Source organism: Odocoileus virginianus, chromosome 10 (genome assembly GCF_023699985.2).
Source record: "Odocoileus virginianus isolate 20LAN1187 ecotype Illinois chromosome 10, Ovbor_1.2, whole genome shotgun sequence".
Lineage (NCBI taxonomy): Eukaryota > Metazoa > Chordata > Mammalia > Artiodactyla > Cervidae > Odocoileus > Odocoileus virginianus.
The window spans coordinates 42,680,639-42,705,891 of NC_069683.1; the positions used below are offsets into that span (position 1 = coordinate 42,680,639).

General features: G+C 41.5%; 1 protein-coding gene and 1 long non-coding RNA gene across 3 annotated transcripts in view; one reads left to right on the forward strand and one right to left on the reverse strand.

Annotated features, from left to right (window-relative positions):
* The window catches only part of CRTAM (cytotoxic and regulatory T cell molecule), a 28,316-nt gene extending 12,055 nt beyond the window's left edge, over window positions 1-16,261 (reverse strand). Inside the window, exons 1-6 of one of the 2 annotated variants that reach the window (XM_020879283.2) lie at window positions 16,243-16,261; window positions 16,032-16,121; window positions 8,265-8,408; window positions 5,291-5,443; window positions 3,416-3,559; window positions 1,831-1,992 (exon numbers count right to left, since the gene is read on the reverse strand). In XM_020879283.2, the coding sequence (XP_020734942.2) occupies window positions 1,831-1,992; window positions 3,416-3,559; window positions 5,291-5,443; window positions 8,265-8,408; window positions 16,032-16,077 (649 nt within the window). In that variant the 5' untranslated portion in view covers window positions 16,078-16,121; window positions 16,243-16,261. The other variant, XM_070473462.1, reaches the window with a different exon arrangement.
* Window positions 16,132-25,253, forward strand: part of LOC139037150 (uncharacterized) — a 34,509-nt gene continuing 25,387 nt past the window's right edge. Inside the window, exon 1 of the long non-coding RNA XR_011489977.1 lies at window positions 16,132-16,295. This is a non-coding gene — a long non-coding RNA (uncharacterized lncRNA). The remainder of the gene's footprint in view (window positions 16,296-25,253) is intronic.

Genomic DNA, 25,253 nt, shown 5'->3' on the forward strand with positions numbered 1-25,253 from the left:
TATATATGTATGTATGTATATGTATGTGTATATATATGTATGTATATATATGTATATATGGCATATATATATATATGCCATAGTGTATATATACAACTGTGCACATATACATTCAATAGTCTGTGTGTGTGTATATACATACATAATACACACACACACACACACACACTGTGTATGTATAGAGCTATGGTCATTCATGAGGAGAAACTGATTTCTCCTTCAGCAGTAATTTTGGGAGATGGTTTGAACAATTGCTGAAAACTGAGATATATTTATTGATGTTGTTGGTTCTTTTATTTAAAATCTGAACGTCTTGCAGAGCCATTTAGGTAGAAGAAGCCTCCTTTTCTCTTTGGTGACCCTCCCGCCTCCACGTGTGCCCTAGGCTCCCTCCCCTGGCCGGGGGTGGGAGGTGAGGAGGGGGATGAATGACAGAGGGGAAAGAATATTTACGTCAGTTTACAGTTCCGCCCAGCCTGGGGGCCCTTGATTCTTCTAAACCCGGCTTCCTCAAGACCCACTTTTGGTTTGGTGAGAAAGTGACCGGCGGAGAACACAGGGAGTGAGTGGGGAGCTGTTAACCACAGCGCCAGCCCCCACAGAGCAGCAGGGCAGTTTCTCACAGCGAGGTTCCTGCTGACAAGCACCTTCCTCATCAGTTCTTTCATTTGATGCAGAGCTTTCTCAACAAACTCAGGGTCACCCAGCAGCTTCCTCCTTCACTCCTGTGAGGGAATGCTTATCCTTCAGGAACCTCTTTCATTCTGAGAGTGCTCACTTGTGTCTGACTCTTTGCGACCCCGTGGACTAGCCCAACAGGCTCCTCTGTCCACAGGATTCTTCAGACAAGAGTACTGCATTGGGTTGCCATTCCCTTCTCCAGGGTCACACTGAGAAGTACCTTATAAAGTAATGAAGGTTGGAGTCCTATGAATGATAGATGTGTGATGCCTGCTACTTCCCAGAGGCTGCTTCTTGGCTCAGAATGTTTTATATAGTTTTTAATTCTTAAACCTTTGGTGATGGGATCAGGGAACAGAGATTCTGATAATGGAGGCAACTCCTTTTCACATTTAATGTTTGATTTCTTTTCACTTTTATTCTTAATTTTTGGTGTTCTGTTCAGAATATTTTTTAAAGTTTTTTTTTGATGTGGATCATTTTTTAAAGTCTTTATTGAATTTGTTACAATACCGCTTGTTTAATGTTTTGATTTTCTGACTGCGAGGCATGTGGGATCTTACCTCCCCAACCAGGGACTGAACCTGCATACCCTGCATCGGAAGCCAAACTCTTAACCAGTGGGCCACCAGGGAAGTCCCTGCTCAGAATATTAACATGGGTGGACTATGCTCTCTAAAATAGTTATAACAAAATAAATCTAAAGCATAGTCATGACTTAATGTGGGTACATGATTGTTAACATACAATGATATTGCCAAGTTTAGATTTATTTCAGTTAGTTTTATCCCCTTGGGGATTAAGTACAGAGATGCAATAAGCTTCACATGATCTCTCCAAAATCATGACTGCAATAAAACTATCTTAGGTCAAGTTATGCCACCTGTCATGATCAAAAAACAAGCATGACACTGCTTGCATATGGCACTCTGTTAGGCTTTCTACACAACTGGGATTCTTCTGTGTTGAAACAGTAACTCTGTTGCCCAGCTGGAGAAAGTTCAATCATGAAAGAAATTTGTTATTTAAAAAAGCTTTGTTGACAGTGAGCTTGCTCTGAAGGACTTTTCCTACTCCATTTCGTCTTGTTTGATAGTGAGATATAAGGTAAATTTAAGATAATTAAAGACAGCCATTGGTGGTTCTTACCCAAATCTTCAAACCGAAAAGGTGCTACCAGTTTTCTTCCTTGCAGGCCTTTGTGTCGGATAATGCAACTTGCTGTTGAATTTTTGCCATATGTGTGGACTGTCAGTGTGCTGGTGCTATTACACTTCTTCCCATCAGTTTCATATTCATGGTGGGTTTCACCTGTGAAGCAATTTAAAGTGGTGTGTGAGGTCATGACAGTTTAATGCTATTGGGTGGCATGGTTCTCTGAGAAACCAATGGCCTTGACATCTTGGCAAACCTGTTAGACTTCTAACCTCACTCTAATTTCCCTCAGCCACCTGGGATGTGCTTGGCCCCATTCCCAAAGAGAAGCAGATGAACAAGAGTGGATAATTTCCTATAAACCCTGCACTACTGGAAAAAAAAATCCAAAGCTTACAGTTACACAAGAAAGACAGCCTAATGTGGAACACAAAGACCCAAGACCTTATTCAGGTTGAATGAATAAGGCAGATTAAAGAGAGGTCTGGAATTGGCAGTGGACTGAACCTATGGTTACATAAAATTGAATGAAACGTAAAGAAACTGGAATCAGTTCCCAAGCATGACAGTTGGTTTTCCTTTTCAGTTAAAAGGCTCAAAGCTTAGGTTTTTGTTGTTGCTGTTATCAAAATAGTTTTATCTGCCACAGAGAGTATGACATGATACTCCATTGTTCAAGCAAGATCTTATCTGCTCCAATTGCATGTATTATGTTAAATATATTTTTTAGAAATGTAGTTATTTATTTGGCTGTGGCAGGTCTTGGTTCTGGCATGTGGGATCTTTAGTTGAGTCATGCAGCATGTTTAGTTGCAGCATGTGGGATCTAGTTCCCTGATTAGGGATTGAACCCTGGACCCCCAGCATTGGGAGCACAGAGTATTCGCCACTGAACCACCAGGGAAGTCCTAAACATATTTTCAGTTCTGTGTCTGATAGGAAGTTTATGCTCAGAGGTACAGGTAATAGCTATATTGTGCCTTTTATGAAATTTGGTTGTTGTTGTTGAGTCACTGGGTCGTGTCTGGCTCTTTGCAACCCCATGGAATGCAGCCTGCCGGTCCTCCCTGTCTCTCATGATCTTCCAGAGTTTGCCCACGTTCATGTCCATTGAATCAGTGATGCTCTGCAACCATCTTATCCTCTCCTGCCCTTCATAAAATGAAATTTTACAAAGCCTTTGTTGTTGTTGTTCAGTCACTCAGTTGTGTCTGACCCTGTGACCTCATGGATTGCAGCATGCCAGGCTTCCCTGTCCTTCACTATCTCTCGGAGTTTGCTCAAACTCATGTCCATTGAGTCTATGAAACCATAACATTTAATACATGTACCATTTTAGGTTTCTACCTTTTTTTAAACAAAAGCATGTAACCATGCTGTTTGTGTTGAGGCTTTCAAGAATAAGACATAGTATCGACTGGTTAATAAGGATAATTTGTCTGGAAAAGGATGGATGAAATATTGAATGGGGTTTTCCGGCACTTTCAGCCACCAGAGGGTGCCAGAACATTTAAAAATTCCTTAAAATTATAAATAGGAAGGAAAACAAAGGAGAAAAGAGAATGGTTTCTTCACTTACCATAGAGCTCCATGCCATCCCCTAAAAGCCAGGTTATCCGTGGAGGGGGCTTGGTTCTCACGGTGGAGCATTTCATAATGACGTGTTCTTCTCCATTGTGCGTTTTGATAACTGAAACTTGCAGGATTGGCATGACAGGAGTTGCTAGAAGAAAATTGATTTTTCTGTGCTTAATTAGCTGGTCTACATATCTCAGCAAAGCACAGAGCCTAATAATCTGTAGGGATCATTGTAGGGGATGGTCTAAATAACGGCATATTTTTTCATTTGACCTTTCTCAGAATATAGTTAAGGGGCTTTTATGTACTTGTAAAGCTACTCTGGCTGTCATCAGAATATTTGTCACCCAGTGTGTGATTAGTCTCTGGAAATTCCCAAGCAGACTGTGTTACAACAGTAATTCTTAAATTTTATAGATGAGTGCATTTGAGTGGTAGAACACTAGGTGAGGAATAGAAGCTGGAATTCTGGTCCCATCTCTGTCACCAACTATTTGTAAGAACTTGGGTAAGTCCCACAACCTCTTGGTCTAACAGTTTCCTTGTCTGAGACGTGAAGGAGTTGGTTTATGAGTTGGCTGTTTGAGCTCTAAGCTTTCGTGAGTCTAGGACTCACCTCAGTATAAGTTACTTCTGTCCCCTCCACCCATCAAAGAGGCATTTCTCTAAAGAGCCCATCAGTCTGATTTCTTTTTACTTCTGTCCAGGAAAGTTTTTTCAGATAGGCTTATGTCATCTTCTCTGTTCTACCTCACACTGTGGGGTACAGAATGGGACCCTTTAACATCTATTTACTCATCCGTCTGCCATTAAGACATTATGAAGTCACTTCCAAGTATGTACCAGATGCTGGCAATACAAATGTGGTAAAGATGAGGCCCCTCAAAGAGGGGCATGGTGATAGAAGCAGCCCCCTAAACTGTTCACTGAAAGATCACGTATCAGGTGCAATGACAGAGGTAGGCATGGGGTGTTCTGAGAGGTGTTATGAGAGCCCCAGTAGAGCACAGACCTGGCCTGACCCAGAGTGATGTTGAGGGTGACCAGCAACATGAGGGAAAGGTGACCCCAAAGCTGAGTCTCACTGCTTCTCAGAACCCCTAGGGAGCCACTCCTTCCCAGAGACTTTGTCACTGTGCCTTTACTTTATGGCAGGTACCACACTCAACTAATGCAAGAAGAGGAGTCTTAGGAAATCCTTGTGTGATACACAGAATTATGGCATTTAGAGATCAATAAAAGGCAATGCTTTAAATTGATCTGTTCTGCTACAAGCAAAAAAGTCAAGATACTAAGACTTAACACTGAACACAAAGGACCATCTGCAGAACTGAGCAAGTTCCAGCTGTCACTTCCTAGCCAAGCCTCCCAACCCCATCCCTCAACAGAAGAGAGGAACTTGTTTTGCAGAGGGTGTGAGCTGATTGTCCAGCAGAGTTACATCTGAATATATTCTATCTTAGGATATGCTGTCAGAAGTTTCTGCTAGATGTGTATATGTGTTTTGCCTTCCTGAACAAGTGTGCAAACTCCTTGTGGGCAGAGATTGTGCCTAATTCATCTTTGTTTCCTTGCAGCCCAGCACAGTGCCTGGCACAGAGTCACAGTTCAGCCAGTACGAATTCTCTTTTCTTTTAGTTCCCTGCAGAGAAAACTTAGTTGATGCCAAAGACAATTTTCACAAACTCACATTTAGTCTGGGACTTGCCACTCAAACTGCTCCTTTCTGTTTTCTCTCAACAAAGATGGCAGAGGTGCCAGGAAATGCCTTGCTGCAGGCAACACTTTTTAATTATAATATTGAGCTTAAAAATGATATATCCCGTTCCTAAGTGTATTGCTCCCAGGCTGGGTTTACCGGCTTTCAGGCACCTACCTAACACGATCACTTTCACTTCCTTTGTTCTCACAGACTTGCCGTAGTGCAGACACTTGTACACGCCTTCATCATGCTGTGTTACATTCAGCACGCTGATGGAGAGCTGATCGGAGGAGTGATGAAGAAGCTGGTATTTGGAACTTTTTAGAGCTATACAAGAGGGAACAAGAGTTGTTATAAGGAGAGGTATCAGATGAATGCAGACTCTCAGTGGATGGATTTTTTACAGGAATAGCTTTTGATTATCACACTTTAAGGGGATGGATGTCGCATCTTTGACTGAGCTGCCTTCCAGATTCTAGTGTTACCAGCTGGAGACCTCTCAATAGTTCAAAGTTAGTTTAGGAAATAAAGTGTTTTGATACTAGGACCTGTGAAATAAGCAGTTTGTTTTATTTATGCTGGTAGGAAGTTAGAACCCTGGGCTGGCAAAGGGTTCCGGTGGCAGGAGGATGTTAAATAATTTTTTTTTTTACATTATGTAAATGCCCCAGTGTAATTTGTCTTAGAAATTCAATTCTCTGTCTTGTCATACACAGCATTGTGATGCAATTATACTCCAATTAAATTTTTAAAAACTATTGGAAAGCTATCCATAATTATCACTATTTAAATTTTATAGTTATATGAATAAGATTGGAACAAAAATAGTTGTCCAATTGATTTGATGACAAAGCTGTAAAATCTACTGTTTTTAAAATTTCATATGACAGTGAATAACCGAGATACGTTTAGAAGAAAAGTTCATTATTATTTGAAGTTTCCCAAAGAGTATGTAGTACTTTCAAATGTTTAGGGAATGGCAAAAATAAACAAAAGCAACAACAAAGCCAAAAAAAAAAAAAAAAAAAAACCCACAAGAACATAAAACCTCCCACAATTCCAGAAAGTTCTAGCCAACAGCAAGTATTCCTTTTGATTCTGTCTTGATCTGGGATTTCCATCTCAAGTCAAAGGTCCCTTAACGAATCAGAGGCTCCTGAAATGAGTGGTTTTCTTTGTTTCTTTTTTCCTAATGTTAAGATTTATAGTGTGAACAAGCCTGAATTGGCTGACCAAGGAAGGTTGTTTCTCATCTGAAATAATGGTTATGGTGTCTTGGGACACTGATGTTACCTGAGCTGGAATCCAGGTGTTCTCAGCCTCAGCACTACTGACATTTGAAGCCATCATTCACTGTTGAGTGGGGGTACGGGGGGCTACACTCTGCATTATGCAGTGTTTAGCAGCGTCTCTGGCCTCTCTCACTACAGTCCAGTTCCCCATGCCTTTCCTTGGTTATAACAACCAAAACTATCACATTGCCAAATATCCCCTGGAGGGCAAAAAAAATACCCTTGAGGGAGAACCAATACGCTAGATCAGGGCATTTGAGAATGTCCATCTTCTCCCAGTATTATTGTTGTTTAGTTACTCGGTCGTGTCCGACTCTTTGTGACCGCATGGACTATAGCCCGCCAGGCTCCTCTGTCTGTAGAATTTCCCAGGCAAGAATACTGGAGTGGGTTGCTATAGCTTTCTCCGGGGGATCTTCCCAACCCAGGGACTGAACCTGCATCTCCTGCATTGGCAGATGGATTCTTTACTGCTGAGCCACTGGGAAGCCCAGTTTAACCAAAACAAAGCAACAGAAAGCATTATTTAACAGAATTCTCTCTCTTTAAAGGTTTCCCCTCAACTTTTATCGATTAATATGTACTTATTCTATTGGAATCTAGTTGGTTTAGCTTAAAATAATATATTTAGTTATTTTACAGTGAACCTATCAATGTTTAATCATACTTTCTAAGGCACATCAAGTTTTTCTAGAGGGTCTGCTTTTACAAAGCAGAATGAAATTTGCTGTGTTGGATACTTTTCTAAGCATTTGGTAATTAGGAGTATTAAATGGAGGTATAAAATGGTCTCATTATCAGGACATCCCTGGTGGTCCAGTGGTTAAGATTTTGCCCTCCAATGCAGTGGATACAGATTCGATCCCTGGTCAGGGAGCTAAAATCCCACTTGCCTTGGGGTCAAAAAACCAAATGATAAAAACAGAAGCAATATTGAAACAAATTCAAAAAGACTTTAAAAATGGTCCACATTAAAAAAAAAAAAAAAACTTTAAAAATCCAGAATTTAAAAAAATAGTCTCGTTATAAAGGAAGGGTTTCATAAATACTTCCCAAAGAGATGAACTAAATAGATTTTAAAAAATCCCTTCCCACAAGGAAAAAAAAAAAGCTGTGACCACATGAGGTGACAGATATTAGCTAAACTTATTGTGGTATTCTTTTCCAATATATACATATATCAAAACATTATAAGGTACACATTAAACCAATACAATGTTATATGTCAATTATATCATAATAAAATTGGAGGAAAAAAGAGTTCCCTCCCATCTTAGGCATCTAGAACTCAATGCGTGTTTGTGAGAGAGGAAGGCTGCTGTCCTTTTCAGAGTAAAACATGCCATCAATTCCTATTGCTCAGTGACCCTGAGTTTTTGTTAAGACCGTTGGGAGAAGGGGAGCCAGTTTGGGGTGGGCCTTGATGTGTGACTCTGGGTTGCTCAGGTGGAAAACGGAGCTCCTGTCTGTAGAAGTGGGGTGATGTGTTGGCTGCCCGAGGACCATGGGCCCCCCACCTGTCTGTCTGTTGCCATCTATCATTGTGCTGTGGGTGGTTTCATGGTCATTAAGAGTCAAAAAGTGACCTGGGGGTGAGGTGGGATGGTGGAAATGGGCTTTGTCATTTGAGCCCCCTTTACCAACCATGCTGGTGGGGTTTCCATTTCAGACTTCCTGCCAGAAAAAAAGCAGCCGTGTGTAAAACACAGGCTTCTGGGTGCGATTTACATCTCACAGTAGGTGGGGCCAAGCCCACCATTGGGGTGACTCATGCTGACTTTTTGGCCCACCAGCCTGTCTGTCTGGAAAATCCGTCAGGTTGAGGTCTGGCGGTGGTTTCTTTCTTCTTCACTTACCAGGTTGTTCATTGAAGAAAATGGTGAAGCCCGAGGGGGCCAGCCACTGCAGAGAGGTGGTCTCCTGAGAAACAGTACAGTTTAGAGTGAGCGTCTGGCCTTCCTCTATGGGGACAGTTTCCATGTGGTGGGTCCGAAAGGCCTCTGTAGAGAAAGAGAATTGGGGACCGTCAGACTGGCATGGGCCACACTGCAACTGAACTGAAGCAAGGGCTTAGACTCGAGGCAGCCTCGTTCATCATTTGGTCATTTGTATACATCTGTTAGAGAAACAGAGCCTAAAGTCCACACCAAAAACTGCAAGGAGAGGAGGGAAGCAGTGTGCTAGAGCAATCAGGATGTCTCCCGAAGGAGTATGAATGAAGTGGGTTGGGTTTTGATGAAAGGAAAGCTGAGCAGCATCCATGAGGCACTTGCCTTGCCATATGCTGGAAATTGTGTCTTCCATGTTACCCATATTAAACTCAACTTTCAAACTAACACTCTAAAGCAGCAGTTCCCAACCTTTTTGGCACCAGAGGCTGGTTTCGTGGAAGACAATTTTTCCATGGAGGCAGGGGCAATGGTTTTGGGATGATTCAGGTGCATTACAACATTGTGCACTCTATTATTATTACATCAGCTCCACCTCAGATCATCAGGCATTAGATCCCAGAGGCTGGGTGTCCCTGCTCTAAAGGAAGAGTGATTTTGCTCACTTGATGATGAGGGAGTAGAGGTTCAAGGTCACAGAGGTCCTCAGATGGCATTGGTGCCTAGGTCTGTGGGCTTCTAAGCCCATGCTTATATAACTGGGTCAGACTACCTAAGTGATGAGACCCCAGAAAATTTGGCCTTTCTGGCCTCTGTTTATAAAAGGGCCAACTCATGTCTTCAAGTACAGTTGGTGGCAGAGGTGGGGGGTGTCTCAGATTCTAAAAAAGAATGTTATGTCCTTTGGGGCTATTGTGAATTATGGAGCTGCTCTTCCTGGGGAGTAGGTAAGTCCCTGGGGTGGAAGAGCTTCTCCACCAGAGGGTGGATGTTCTTGGATCTCTTCTGATTTAATATTCCACAGCAGTGCTTTCCCCGGGCACATGTAAGAGTCTGTAATTTCCCCAAATCATAACCCCCAGAGAATGAGAAACAATAGTTCTAAGCAGCTGCAAAGTTATCCTCCCCAAAAAAGAAATTGATAGAAGAATAAATTGGCTTTACTGCTGATTTGGCACATTTATTGCCATTTGTTATTTTTCAGCTTTAAAATTAAAGAATTCTTTTTCCTGAGGATGAAACAGTTCTTATCAATGAAAGTACAAAACATGTCTATAAACAGAAGAATACCATGGGGTTATAAAATATGAATAGCAAATGCAATGAGTTTTACTGTATCATCTTAGCTGTTAAAAAAAAAGGAAAAAGAAATGACTTTATTTCCTTGTGATAAATTTCAAGTATTAGGAAAAGCACATTGAAGAGCTCTGGGAATTAATTGTTACAGGCTTTTTAGTTTGTTCCATTTGGAGGTCATTAATTTCAACCTAGCCTCCAGCAATAATCACCCAAAATTATTGTATTGTATTCATATTGATTTTCATGGGAAAAGAGTTACCTTGAGTCCAGATGGAAAAATACTCATATCATCAGCCAATACTATAATGAACAACAAGGATTCAATAAAAAGAGATTGTTTTCAAAAAAACCATTGAGGCATAGGCCAGAATTCTGCTTAGGTAGGTCATTTGGAAATATTCTCATCTATAAAATCAACCCATGATTGGGTAATAAGGATAACATTAGTAGAGATGCATTGAAATGATAATGGAATTTCTTCTAAGGGTAAGCAACTCTTGAGCCAAGAATCTGAATCTGGACCAACTTGTACTGTATCATCCCATTATATGATTCTTGTTTTATCTCGAGCCCTTGTGCATGATCTTGCTTCCCACAGATTGAAGCTTCATGAGGGCAGTGACTGTGCTCTACAATTCTTTCTTAACAGAAACGATCACAGTATAAGCTTGGAAAGTAAGGGTCTAATGCTAGCTTTCATGATGACACTGTAATACAGGCAATGGATAGCTATCTTTGCTCTCCTGTTGTTCATAAGAATATTGAGAGAGAGGAGGAAAGTTACTACATAAATATATTTATGGATAGGATAAAGACTAGGATAAAGACTAGTATTAAGCAACATCCCCTGATTTCATCCTTCAGGCAAGAAGTTGACAGTCAGAGGCTTTGCCAATGTTCTTATCTTTGATAAAATGATTGTCTAGACAGGAAGCCCACACTGGGGGAGAAGGGAGAGGCAAAATTTATGTGCACTCTGTTTATGGATAAATGTCTCCCATTTTAAAGGTGTATATATCATTGTCTTGAGAATGCATGCTTATGAATTAAATCATGTCATTTAATCCTTACAGTGTCTTAAAAATTGTATGAAAATGTAGCATGGCATTTTAGCATATGGCAAAGAATTCTATGTCCCAAGATGAGTGTCTGCTCTTGCTGTTGAGATGTCAGGGTCAGGCTGCTGACCACAAGAAGGGGTACTGAGTTCCAGATGGAAAGGATGCGTCTGAGGCTTAGAACACCAGTCATTTCCTCTGCTCTTGGCTCCTAGCCTTGCATTTGGCTTCCTAAGCCTGTTTCTCTTGCAGTGTTGTCATGTAGACCCCATGTTTGATTCAGAGACAGGAAATCATTGTAGAAAGGAAGACTAGCTCAGTGAGAAGCCACTGCACCACACTGCTTCAGCTGCGGTACTTAAAAATGTTGGCTAACATCTCTAAATCATGTCAAAGAGTAGAAGAGAAGGACAGTGGTTCCTAAGTTTTGATGCCACATCTTCTAAGAAAAAAGTTCCCCATGATGCTCTTGCTGCTATTGAAAACTACAGTGGAACTTGTCTTTAAAATCTTTTTTTCACCGAAGTTTAGAGTCAAACTTTCACCTTTGTCAGAGGGATTGGGTGTGGGGTATCTTCTTAGCTCACCACTTCCTCCCCCTGCAGGCTCTAAAAGCATTTATATTATATCCTTATTCACCTTCGCATTTCTAGCGTAGACAGCAAGTGCCCCATGCCTACTTGCTAGTTCTCTGTCAGTCTTCAGAGTTCTCTGATGTGACTCCCAAATGCTGGACATCCCGAGCTTGGCAATGAATCCTGGTGGTGTCTCTCCTAGGAGGTCACCACTTACTACTGGTAGGTCATGTTTATTGAGTGGATTATTGACTTCTGGGCTTGGTCGTTATCTCCCTGACTGGGTTCATCCATCCATGCACTGCCATGTGTTATGAGGTCACTAGTTAAGTCTAAGGCTATAGAGTGTGTCTGTGTGGTTGGTTTCTATGTGGAAAGGGAACCTATGACCTTCACCATCATCTCCATCCCCCATCTCGTGAGCCCATTGTCCTAGGAGTGGAATAGCTTCACAGCAAAGCACACGTGACTGACTCTGAAGCGAAACGGCAAGCAGGAGTCATAACCACCTACCAGAGCACCTGGAGATAAAATTTGCACAGTTCCTAAGAGTCCTTGGTTTTTCCCAAGGTTTGGGGAGTTGCAGTGTATCTGCCCTACTATAGGTCATCATGGCAGACTGAAGGAAAAGATTCTTTTTCTTAGTAGCCCAATTATTGAATTGCAACCAATTTTAAAACCCCAGGACAGAGCCAGTCTGTTCTTCAGGGACCCTGAATTCAGCGCGTCCAGTTGGAACCCGTCATCTGTACTGTTCTGTGCTCCACACCTACCTAACACATACCACCTGCTCCATCCCAGCATTCCTTTGTGGTCATCACTGTCATCACAAGCATGCCAGGTATCTGAGAGGCACCCCAGCCTCTTCCCTCTCCAAAACATCTCTTGCATCAATTCATTCCTCTTTTTCTTTTTCACTACTATCACTGCCTCCATTGTTTTTTTTTCTTGGACCATTTCAGTAACCTCCTTCTAGCCTCTCTCCCTCTAACTTACTTTTATTACTAACTTATTTTTATCTGCTTCAGCATTACAATTAGAGGAAATTCCCTGGTGGTCCAGTGGTTAGGACTCTGCACACTCACTAACAGGGGCCCAAGCTTGATCTCTGGTCAGGGAACTAAGATCCCACATCCCACAAGCTGTGGGATTTTGCAGTTCAGCCAAAAATTAAAAATAAAATAAAAACTCAGATTCTTAAAAAAAAAAATTGCATATAAAATATACAAATTCAATCGATCCCTCATTAGAATATTAGCTGTGGCTCCCACTGCCTATATGAATCAGGCCAGTGTTTCAGATAATTGGACCCTCTATCTTCTCCAGTTTTATTTGCTGATACTCCCTTTCAGGTGTCCCATGTAAATGGCCGCCTGCAAACTTCGGAAATTTTGGACTCAAGAAGATGCTGTGCCTTTGTCCATGCTGTTTTCAGCCTTGAATGCCTTTCTTAGCTCCTTCAAGACTCAAGTCAATGTATACCACTTTTGTCGAACCTGCCCAACTCAACTGGCCTTTCGCCTCTCTCTCCCCTTCAGGGGCCTCCTCTCTCCTCCAGATTCCCGAAGGCTTCAAGTAGATTTCTCTTACAGCACTTCACACACCACTTTTTCAGTTACGAGTATGTCTCTTGTGGATAGATTACAAACTCCTCATACAAAAGTTGTTTGTATTCCCAGGACTGAGCAAAATCTCAGATTTTAAGTATTTCTCAATCAGTGGCTAAATATGAGTAAATGTATATATTCACTAATAAATATATTAATAGGGTGCTCACTTTACGTTAAATAATAAAGCCTGGAGCTAAGTTAGAATCAGAGACACACAATGAGTTAAGTCTCAAATCAGAGCCTTATTTGTGTTCCTCTTTTGAGGTTAGCAGGCAAAACATGCTTGGATTCAGATCATTATAAAAAGGCATCATTGTTATTCTTTAGACAGACTCAGTAGAGAAAATTATGTGTGAAAATGAATCAAACTTTGTCAAAATTAAATGATTTCCAGTATAGCTTTAAAGAATCTGTCTCAACATGTCAGTAAATGGATGACTCTTTCCTGGTCAAAGGAAGTATTGCGAGGACCTCACTCCATCTCCAACTGGAGTGTTCCCTGCATCCTACTCTCCATGAAACAACCAGAATAGAGGGTGCAAATTGGTGGGTTTTCATCATCCACAATATAGGAAAATGGGATGAATTTTGAAAAATTCTCCATTCTTACTGTGTTTTGACCCACCCTAGGGGCTGCCAGTAGGAATCCTGAAAAGACGGCAGGTTCCAAGATTATAGGTCTTTTTTTTTTTTTTTTGGTCTGTAAGTTTTTGGCACCCGTTGAAGTTGTGCAATAAAAGGTGTCATGATCTTCCCATAATTCAATTAGCTAAAAACAGCTGGCAATTTATGTTGCCCAAACTGATGATTTCCTTTTTGCTGATAAGAAGCAGCATGGTCAGCTCCTATCCTGTTTGAGACCCTGATGGACATGAGTAAGATTAGTTTAGAGTGGGCTTCCCAGGTGGCTCAGTGGGTAAAGAATCCACCTGCAATGCAGGAGACACAGGCAGGCCCAGGTTCGATCCCCGGGTTGGGAAGATCTCCTGGAGGAGAGCATGGTAACCCACTTCAGTATTCTAGCCTGGAGAATCCCATAGACACAGGAGCCTGGTGGCCGCAGTCCACAGGCTTGCAGAGAGTCAGACACGACTGAAGGGACTGAACACACAGCACATACAGTGGGCACCTGGTTCTAAATACCACTGACCCTAGATGCCCTCTGCATGGCCCCCTTTGGATGAGTTTTCAGTTGAGGATTTTTCAACAATGAATCTTCCATATTGTGCAAATCATTGGCTTTCAAACTTTTGAACCACATCAAGAAACATATTTTCTATCACAATCCAATTCATACACTCTCCTGGAAAACTTTCTTGAGATAGTACTTTTACTATGTGCTTTACTGATATTTACATTGTTAGTTACTACCAGGTTATCTAACTTCTTATAACCTCAATTTTATCATATATAAATTAGGGATATGAATACCTCTCTCATTTTGGGGGGGCTAGGATAAATGAAATTAACATAAATTACTCAGCACTGTGCATGATGCAATAAATACATTTACTCCCCTTTCTTCATAAACAGTACTTGGGTAATTTATATTCTAAAAGACTTATCTTAGGTTTACTTTAGAGCATGATTACTGTAGTTTTTATTTAAAACATTATTTTTGTGAGGTATTTTTGAAAGGAAATGACTCACTGAAAAAGTGAAGGTCAGTTAAAGGCTTTACATTTTGAAATAATAGAAAGCATTCTAATTTTAGCCACTTACATGTACTTTTTATGAAAGTGTTAGCTCTTCTTCAAGCCACTTATTGAAGAAACTTATTTATTACCAAAATTGAATCTTTATTAAGTGCCTCAGGGTACAGGGACCAAACATGAGAGCACTAATTGAAGTGTATAAAGTAGGAAACTGGAGTACTGTGTAAAATAGGAAACCTAGTCTTTTTTAATTTAATTTTTATTTTGTATTAGAGTATACTGGATTTACAATGCTATGTTGGTTTCAGGTGTAGAGCTGAGTGATTCAGTTACACATATTTTTCAGACTCTTTCCCCCTATAGGTTATTACAGAATATTGAATAGAGTTCGCTGTGTTCTACAGTAGGTCCTTGTTGGTTATCTGTTTTATATAAAGTAGTGTGAGTATGTTAATCCCGAACTCCTAATTCATTCATCCCCCTCCCTTTCCCTTTGGTAGCCATAAGGAAATCTAGTTTTAAAAGATACATTCTCCAGATGCAGTTCTACAGAGAAGGAAGATTTAGAAGGAGAGGTGCTTCACTTGGAAGGTAACTATAGATTAAGCAAGCAGCCCTGTTTATGTGTGATTTTCTTTGCAAGAAAATGATACAAGTTGCCATCAGAGATTGGGGACAATACATCCTGCCCCCACTTTGGGGTAGGAATGATTTAACCTGTGCTGAGAAGAACTATGTATCTTTCTTTAATGTTCATAATGCAACATTAGAATTAAGCATCCAAAATCACATTTGCAAATAATAAGGAAATGAAAAGTGACTCAAAAAATAAGCACAAAAGTTTTCTGAACTAATTAAGGGTTGTCTAGCATGTTGCCATTTTCAAAGTACTTTTACAATTGAAATTTGATCCTTTTAACCATAGGGTTTGGTAGATCAAACATCGTTATCATTTTAATTTCAGGATGTAGAAACTGTTTCAGAGAAATTATTTTGCTCAGGCTTATACAACAAGGAGTTTTTTTTAACCTTTTATTTGTATTGGAGTATAGCCAATTAGCAATGTTGTGATAGTTTCAGCAAAGGACAGCAAAGGAACTCAGCCATACATATACATGTATCCATTCCCCCCAAGCCCCTCTCCCATCCAGGCTGCCACATAACTTTGAGCAGCGTTACCTGTGCTGTACAGTAAGACCAAAGAATAAAAAGGTTTTAAAATGCCAAACTGATGCTCTTTCAACTTAAAAGACAGTAAACTTATTAGTTACACTTTGCCATAACACAGATTCCACGGAGACATACACGACAATGACCCTTTCTATAGACCCTTTAGCAATTGAACACGAGAGTCAATCCTGTAACATCCCTCCAGTTTGTAATCGTAGTGGAAGCTGAGAGATTTACGTGGAAAGTGAGAGGTTTACCTGAGTTGCTTCTGCAGTCAGTCCTCTCTGAGAGCAGTAGACTGACTGATAGATGTGCCCAAACATTAGGTCAACTGAGCATGAAAAAGACACGAGCTCCGAGTCCTTACCTTGTAAGGGGAACCACGCCAGCAAGCTGCAAACTCTCCACCACATGCTGTGCTCCGCTGCTGTCACCCTTTGTCGACTTCCTCTGGATTCTGAAATAAATAGAGCAGAGTGGTTTCTCTTCAGAGGGGGAGGCAGTGGCTCTGTGACCTCATGTCACACCTCCTCCATTGGCTCTGGAAGCCCCCTCTTCGTTAGCTGCCCTCAAAATACCTCCAGGTGGAACATTCAGGGGACCACATGTGTCACCCCGATGGTGGAGAGGGGTGAGTGACGTGTTGGTGGCACAGATCTTTCTACCGCACGTGGGTAGTCCTTATAAGTCAACGAGTTGGAGGGCTTTTGGAGAGAGAGGAGGTGGGAGAGAAATGAAAAGGTTCCTGTGTAGTGATGTCAGCTTCTTTTCACTTTTCTAGTTTATTAAACAGTTTAAATCAGACAAGGTTTGCTAAACCCCTGTGAATATATTTCTAACTCTGGCAACAATTTCCTGTAGTTGTCGGGGGCAGAATTCACTAATTCATATATTTACTCATTTAAAAAATCTATGTATCCATTCACCCTCTCCTCCCATCATTCATCCACCATCCGTACCTAGCCATCTTGTTCAGTACTGCTCTAAGATATGATCAGATATGAAAGATAAAGCCTTGTGTTTAAGGAGAAAATGATCTAGTGGGGTGACAATATGCAGTTTGGGCATTTGATTCTCATTAACTGGACGAATTGAGATAGACTTTATTTCATTTCTTCAGAGACACACAGCACAATACAAATAGACTTAAGTTTAGAAAATAGGTTAGTCTTCAATGTTTAGAGAACCGTAAAGGAAATAATATTTACTAGTTCTAGTTGAAATTAATGTTAATATTCATAAATGTATTGATAGTTTGGGTAGGGAACATTATATCCATCAAAAATGTCTTTCAAATATTTTTCCTAATTTAACAGATAGAGAATACAAAGAGAGAAAATTGAGTTTCCTTGTATAGTTTAGCAGGGTATAATGTCCGGTTTCTCAAATTGTTTGAGGATTTAAATGCCTTGGGCCGTGCAGCTAAGAAATGCAGACTGGTAGGTTTCACTCCAGACTGATTAAGGAGAATTTCATTGGAGTGAGTAGCTGCTGGTATGTTTAGCAAGGTCTCCAGGTATCAGAAGGCAAGTGTGAGCAGCACTGATGGTGAGAGTTTTCTGGAATTGAAACCAAGAGATGTGGGAAATAACCCTGTCTCTGCCACCGGCTGGTGTGACTAGGGCCATAGAAGGTTCTCCTTGTTGAATATACTGAAATGTATGGACTTGCTTCTAGAAGTGGCAGATCAGTAGGTCGCATTGTTGTTATTCAGTTGCTACGTCGTGTCCGACTCTTTGTGACCCCATGGACTGCAGCACACTAGGCTTCCCTGTCCCTCACTGTCTCCCAGAGTTTGCCCAAGTTCATGTCCACTGAGTCAGTGATGCTATCCAACCATATCATCCTCTGCCTCCCTCCTCCTCTCCTTTTGCCCTCAATCTTTCCCAGCATCAGGATTTTTTCCAATGATTCAGCTCTTTGCATCAGGTGGCCTAAGTACTGGAGCTTCAGCATCAATCCTTCCAATGAGTATTCAGGGTTGGTTTCCTTTAGGATCGACCAGTTTGATCTCCTTGCTGTCCAAAGGACTCTCAAGAGTCTTCTCTAGTACTGCAATTCGAAAGCAGCAGTTCTTTGGTGCTCAGGTTGCACTGTACCACTTTTCAAAATAGAGAATTGAAGGATTCGGTTGAGGTGACAGTCAGTGGCAGAACTGAGAGTACAAACCAAGACTGCTGAATATTTGGTCTGATCCCCCCCACCTCCCCCGCCCCCGACTCCCGCCATAAGATTCCCTCCAGGAACTTCAAGTTTTTCTTTTTACGGCTCCATGGCGCTCTGAGCATTTGGTTTTCCTGCTAATGTCTTGTCTCTGCTTTGGAGTGACGCTTGATCTGCTCCCATTAAGGAAGCCCAGGGGAAGTGCTATAAGGTGTCTTAGGGCCTCCCTTCAAAGGAGTGAGTTGCCTGTGGCTAGTTAGTAGTTTCTCAGGCTTGTTTTCACCTAGAAGAATGCTATTCCCTATAGAATTGTCTAACCTTCCTGTCAAAGCACAAGGGGAAAAGGCTTTACTTTTCTTCATGACACAATGGTGTCAGTTGTGCTCTCATAAAGCCAGAAGCAGTCTGGACTTAGTTACTGCTTGATTTTTCAGATCTTGAGCTTGTCATTTAACTTGAATGTATTTAAGAGGAGGTAAAAAAAAAAATACTGATAAGAAACAAAAGTAAAAGTGTCATCATGGAAGTTCTCATTTTAAGCTGGTGGAAAGAAAGCTTTGACCTCTTTGGAACTAAATTCAGGACCTGGAGAAGGGTCACTTTACTTCTCTCTTTTTTAATCATGGTTTTCTCTAATTTTCTATTCAGTAAAAATGTGGGAAATTGGGTAGAAATAAGTTAATGAATATAAGACTTAGGTGACCGGAGAATAACCATAACCCAGGTCAAAAAATTGAACATTGCTAGGGCTTCCCAGGTGGCTCAGTGGTAAAGAATCTGCCTGCCAATGCAGGATACATGGGTTCGATCCAGTCAGAAAAATCCCCTGGAGAAGGAAATGGCAACCCACTCCAGTATTCTTGCCTGGAGACTCCCAGGGACAAAGGAGTGGGGCGGGCTACAGTCCATGGGGTTGCAAAGATTCGAACATGACTCAGTGACTAAGCAACAACAAAGGACCCCAGAAACCCTCTTATAATCAGACCCTCCCTGCCTCCCCCAAAGATAATCAAAGATAAATAATATCTTTACGTTTTCACTGTAAAAATGGTTTTGCCTGTGTTTGAAATTTATATAAATGGAATCATAAACCATGTGTTCTGTGTTTGGCTTCTTTCATGCAATATTATGTTTTTGAGACTTATTCATACTCTTGCATGTAGATATAGTACTCTCATTTTCATTACTGTAGAATATTCTAGTTTATAAATTTATCACTTTTGTCTATTCTTTTGTGGACACTTACAGCTGTTTCCAGTTTCGGAGTCACTGAGAGTAAAGCTCTCAACATTTTTGTCATGGCCCTTGGAGCTCAAGCATGTACATTTTGTTTGGGTACTTTCCTAGGAATTATGTGTCTGCTTAAAGTTCTGTTAATTTACTCTGCCACCAGCAGCCTGTGGGGGTCTTTATTCCACCTTGTCACCCATGCTTGTCTTTTCATCTCAGCTCTTTGTTTTATTGTAATTTTAATTTGTATTTTCCTGATGTCCTTGGAAAAGACCCTAATGCTGGGAGGGATTGGGGGCAGAGGGAGAAGGGAATGACAGAGGATGAGACGGTTGGATGGCATCACCGACTCGATGGACATGAGTTTGGGTAAACTCCGGGAGTTGGTGATGGACAGGGAGGCCTGGCGTGCTGCGATTCATGGGGTCGCAAAGAGTCGGACACGACTGAGCGACTGAACTGACTGACTGACTGAGGTTGACAGCTTTTCTATGTTTAATAGTCACCTGGGTAAGCTTTTTGTGAAGTATTCATTCATGTCTTTCCCCCATTTTCTTTATAGGATTGTCTTCCTTTTTAATTGATGGAACTTCTTTGCATGTTCTAGAAATAAGCCCTTTGTCAGTTACAGGTGTTGGAAATACCTTTTCCATGTGTGTGGCTTACATTTTTACTCTGTTAAAAGCCTCTTTCTCTGTTTTGGCTGCACTTTGCATCATGTGGGCCCTTAATTCCCCAACCAGGAATTGAACCTGTGCTCCCTGCTGTGGCAGCGCAGTGTCCTGGTCCTTAATTTTAACGTAGTCCAGTTTGTCACTTTTTCTTTTTATGATTGGTGCTTTTTGTGTTTTGATTAAAAAATCTTTCCCTATCTTAAAAAAAAAGTTGTGAGATTGAAACCTAAATCTACAGCACAGTTTGTCCCAAATCTGTTGATGTAACGTGGTTTTAGTACAATATTCATGAATCAAATGGTCTTTTGTTTGAGAATGGAGACACAGGAAATTTGCCAGGTGTTTGTTTCACGGTAGGCAGGTAGGCACATCTTCATTCTCTTTCAAAACACAAATTTGATGTTATTCTTCTGCTCTGAAGCTTTTAGCAGCTTCCTTTTGCCTGAAGGCTATAGTACAAATTCTTCAGCAGGTCATTTGAGGCCATTCACACTCTGGCCCCAATCTGCTGTTTCAGCCCTCTTTTCCACCCTGGCCCCAAATGCACCCATAGAAAATTCTTGTCCTAGTTCAAGCATGCAGCACATTTTCATAGTCACGGTTTACACAGTGCTGTAGTTCACACTACCCTATCCGCTTAAACTGACCTTCTTTTACTGAGGAGATTCTATTTGTCTTCTGAGGCCCAGATTGATCCGGCATTTCTCAAAGAGGAATAGTTATTAGTGTTTAAGAATATGGACTCTGGAACCATCTTTCTGGAATCAAAGCCTGAAGTTTTCTTATGTGTGAAATGGGGAGAATGACAGCACTCACTCCCATGGTTGATGTGAGAATTAAAGGATGTGTAGAGTTTTCCAGGTGGCGCTAGTGGTAAAGAACCCGCCTGCCAATGCAGATGACGTAAGAGAAGTGAGTTCAACCCCTGGGTCAGGAAGATCCCCTGGAGGAGGGCGTGGCAACCCACTCCAGGAGTCTTGCCTGGAGAATCCCATGGACAGAGGAGCCTGGCAGGCTACAGTCCATAGTGTTGCAAAAGAATTGGATGTGACTGAAGGGGCTGAGTACACACAGTGAGTGGAATAGTGGTGAAGAATCTGCCTACTAATGCAGGAATTATGGATTCAATCCCTGGGCCAGGAAGATCCCCTGGTGGAGGAAATGGCAACCCACTCCAGTATTCTTGCCTGAGAAATCCCATGGACAGAGGAGTCTTGTGGGCTACAGTCCATGGGGTTACAAAGAGTTGGACATAACTGAGCACGCACAGTAAATACTATATGAGTTAGCTGTTGTTGTCCATTCCCCCAGGGAGGGGAAAATCAATTCTCCACGTTCTTTGCCCCCATGATAGTTTCTTTTTATCATACTGGATCTTGTCCATTCATCTGTCAATGGACATTTGGGTTGTTTCCTTGTCTTGGCTGTTGTAAACAGTGCTCCAATGAACACTGGGGTACATGTTTCCTTTTGAACCATTATTTTCTCCCAATACACGCCCAGGAGTGGGATTGCAGGATCATATGGTAGCTCTATTTTTAGTTTTTAAAGGAACTTCCATACTTTTCTCCATAGTGGCTGCACCAGTTTGCATTCCCAACAACAGTATGGAAGGGTTGCCTTTTCTCTACAATCTGTCTAGCATTTATTATTTGTCAACTTTCTGATGATGGCCGTTCTGACCCATGTGCAGTGATTCTCTGATAATTAGCGATACTGAGCATCTTTTCATGTGCCTGTTGTCTCCCTGTAGGTCTTCTTTGAAGAAATGTCTGTTTAGGTCTTCTACCCAGTTTTTGATTGTGTTGTTTGTTTTTTAGATATTGAGCAGTATGAGCTTTTGTATTGATATATTTTGGAAAACAATCCTTTGTTGGTTGTATCATTTGCAAATATTTCCTTCCAGGTCATAGGTTGTCTTTTCATATTTGAATGGTTTGCTTTACTGTTGTAAAACTTTTAAGTTTAATTGGGTCCCATTTGTTTATTTTTACTTTTATTTTCATTACTCTAGGAGATGGATTCAAAAAATATTTTTGCCATTTATGTCAACGAGTGTTCTGTTTATGTTTTCCTCTAAGAGTTTTATAGTATCTGGTCTTACATTTAGGTCTTTCTTCCCCCACTTTGAGTTTATTTCTGTATATGATATTAGAGAATGTTCTAATTTCATTCTTTTGATGTAGCCGTCCAGTTTTTCTGGTGTCACTTATTGAAGAGACTGTCTTTTCTCCATTATATATTCTTGCATTCTTTATCATATATTAATTGGCTATAAGTGTGTGGGTTTATTTCTGAGCTTTCTGTTTTGTTTCATCTATCCATGTGTCAGTACAGATCAAAACAGTACAGTTTTGATTACTGTAGCTTTGTTGTTTAGTCAAAGATCATAGGTATCTTTTACACAGTTTTATTGAGATATAATTGATGTAATTAATTGTATGTATTTAAAGTGGACAATTTGATAAATGTTGGCATATGCATACACCCATTAAATCATCATCACTATCAAAACAGTGAACATATCCAGCACCCCCAAAAGTTTCCTCCTGCCTGTTGTAATCCTCTCTCTTGTCCCTCTCTCCCCTCTTCAGCAGCTACTGATCTGCTTTCTGTCACTGTTAATCTCAAAATAATGTGAGAGGGTTCATTCCTTTCTATGGCTGGGTAGTAGTTCATGATATGAATTTACCAGTTTGCCCACTCACCTGTAGATGGACTCCTGGTTTGTGTACCATGGGATAGAGCTAAATAATTGGTTATTAAATTGAATCAGTTGTAGCAAAACTTTAAAATAAGAGGAACCACATTGGCCTTTTGTGACGATCTTCCAATTTACAGAAAAAGTTCAAGGTTAGCAAGAGGTGTTAAAGTAAATGTTGGTTCTTAGTTGGCACCTGGAGTGTACACTCAGGAGAGCTCCCCAGATTCTCCCTCTATTCCCCAGAGGCTGGGACATGTCAGCCGGGTCCTTCTCTGAGCATTGCCTCCAGTGGGGAGAACCATTTTATCCAAGACATTACCTCCTCCAAGGGGCCCCTGAGAGGGGCTGAAAGGTCCTGTGCCTTTCACCTTTCACCTTTCCACCTGAAAGGCCTGCAGGTGGAACAACTGTAAAGAGAAATGGTCCAGCTCCAGAGCTCCCTTCAGGAAGGATCAGGGTTAGCTGAGACCTTTGTTGCTGCAGCACCCCATCTCAGCATCTCTCTCTGCCTCATCCCGCTTCCTTCACAAGTGTTGTCCTGAGGTCACGGCTATAAACCCCAGTACACAAATCTCCATCTCAGCATCTGAAATAGGTTGTCAAATAAGCAAGTGAATGAAAAAAAATGACTGTATCCTCCACTTGAGATAGAAACACTGCTCTTTTTCTCTGAGCCTGAAAGGATGTTTGTCTTACAGCTTTTCAGAGTAATAAAGAAGATCTTACTTTAAATTGTCCTCTGGAAGATGATGAATGTAACTGTATTCACCCCTGGATGTGCTGTCAACCGGTGGCCAACCTTGAGAAATGTCATGATAGTTCAGTGGACTCAGAGATGACGAATGGTCCGTGGGGGAAATGCTGCAAGGCCGGCTCTGAGTGACATGGCCTTGTGGTTTGCATCATCCCTCCCACTCTCAACACCCTCACTTTAGCCTGCAACCCACAGGGGGCTCAGCAGGGGAAGGTAGCAAGTTGTGGCCGCTTAGCGAGTGGAGGGAAAGGGTGAGGTTGGAGCATAGTGGTCAAGGAGTGACCGTCTACCTATTATATTCTAATGGAAAAGTGTCTACTGACCACTTTGTATGTGGGAGATCTCAGCGCTGAAAGCCCATTTGTCTCTTTGATCTACGTTTTATGAAATCCCCATAGTATGCTTTTGTACTCATAGGAAGTAGCATTCGATAGGGTTGTGGTGTTAGGACAGATTTGAGAGATATAAACATCATCATCCTGGTCAACCTAGGTTGTCAGGAAGAAGAAAAAAAGTCTGAAAAGATTTATCAAGTAGGTGAAAGATGGACTATTTGAAGGGTCAGAAAAGACAGGGGATTTCCCCATGTGTAGAAGACTCTGGGGTTTTTGTTGCAATTACAGAGGGGGCTAAACTTTCTTCTTGACCTTTCATGGCTCCTGTGACAAATCTGTGGTCTTTCCCAATGCCAGGCACAGAGGTGACCTGAATTTCCCAGCAGATACGGGATGCCCTATCATGCTGTGTCTGGATTCTCCAAGTACTGGCATTGACTTAGAGCGCTTGGGGAGTTTCTAAAACAGAGAAGCAGCCTCTACAACTAGTTATTTTTCTTTTAATAGTTCGTCGATGTGGACCAGTTTTAAAGTCTTTGTTGAATTTGTTGCAATATTGTTTCTGTTTTATGTTTTGGTCTTTTGGCCGAGAGGCATGTGGGATCTTAGCTCCCAGACCAGGGATTGAAACTGCACCCCCTGCAGGCGAAGTCTTAACCACTGGATCGCTAGCAAAGTCCCTGTAACTAGTTATTGATTGAGAAAAGGGCTTCCTAGGAGCAGCAAAGCTTAGCAGGATGAGGGGGAAGGAGGCAGACAGACCCGGACTTTTCACCTGGATCCTGTCACTAGCAGCTGTGTAGCCCCAAGAAGACTACTTGTCTCTTGATATCAGCATCCTCATCTGTAAACTGGGGAGAATAATCACAGGATAAGGTGATTGGGAGGTCTGAATCAAACAGAATCCAATGTGGCCAGCGGGGCAGCACATTGAAGATGCTCCATAAATCTGCAGACCTCAGGGGACTGGGGCTGCATTTCATCCCCGTGGGAACCACAGCAAGTGAGATGCACTTGGAAAAGGAAAGGATCAGCTCAGTTTTCGTTCTTAAGGCTTCTGCCTACAGCTTAATGTAATCAAACAGATCATTCTGAAAACAGAACCCAAGTTAAGAGCCAGTTTCAGAAGGAAACTGTGGTTTGGGGGAACGGACCGCAGAGCAGCAAGCGCCAGCTTCTGGCCTTAGCTCACAGATCTCCCAGAACAAGTGACTTCCCTTGGTGTCTTCATGTGTAAACAGGGGGGTTGGATGAGAGCAGTGTTCCAAAGAATCCAAGCATTTACCGGGTGCCTCAGAGTTCTGAGATAGTTTCCTTAAAATTTGTTTCAAAAATATTTCAAACTATTTGGCCAGGCTCTGGAACCAGGTTGAAAATGCCTGGGATCTCACATCTGGCAAATCCAGTTATGTGAGTTTGGGCAGGTTGTTGATTCTAAGACTCACCTTCCTCTTTTGTAAATTGGGAACAAAAATAGTATCTTGAATAGGGTTGTTGAGAAGATTAAAGACATTTACACAGGTAAGATAGGGCTTCCCCGGTGGCTCAGTAGTAAAGAATCTGCCTGCTAATACAGGAGACCTCGGTTCAATCTCTGGGTCTGAAAGATCCCCTAGAGAAAGAAATGGCAACCCACTCCAGTATTCTTGCCTGGGAAATCCCATGGACAGAGGAGACTGGTGGCCTATAGTCCATGGAGTCACAAAAGAGTCAGACACGACTTAGCGAC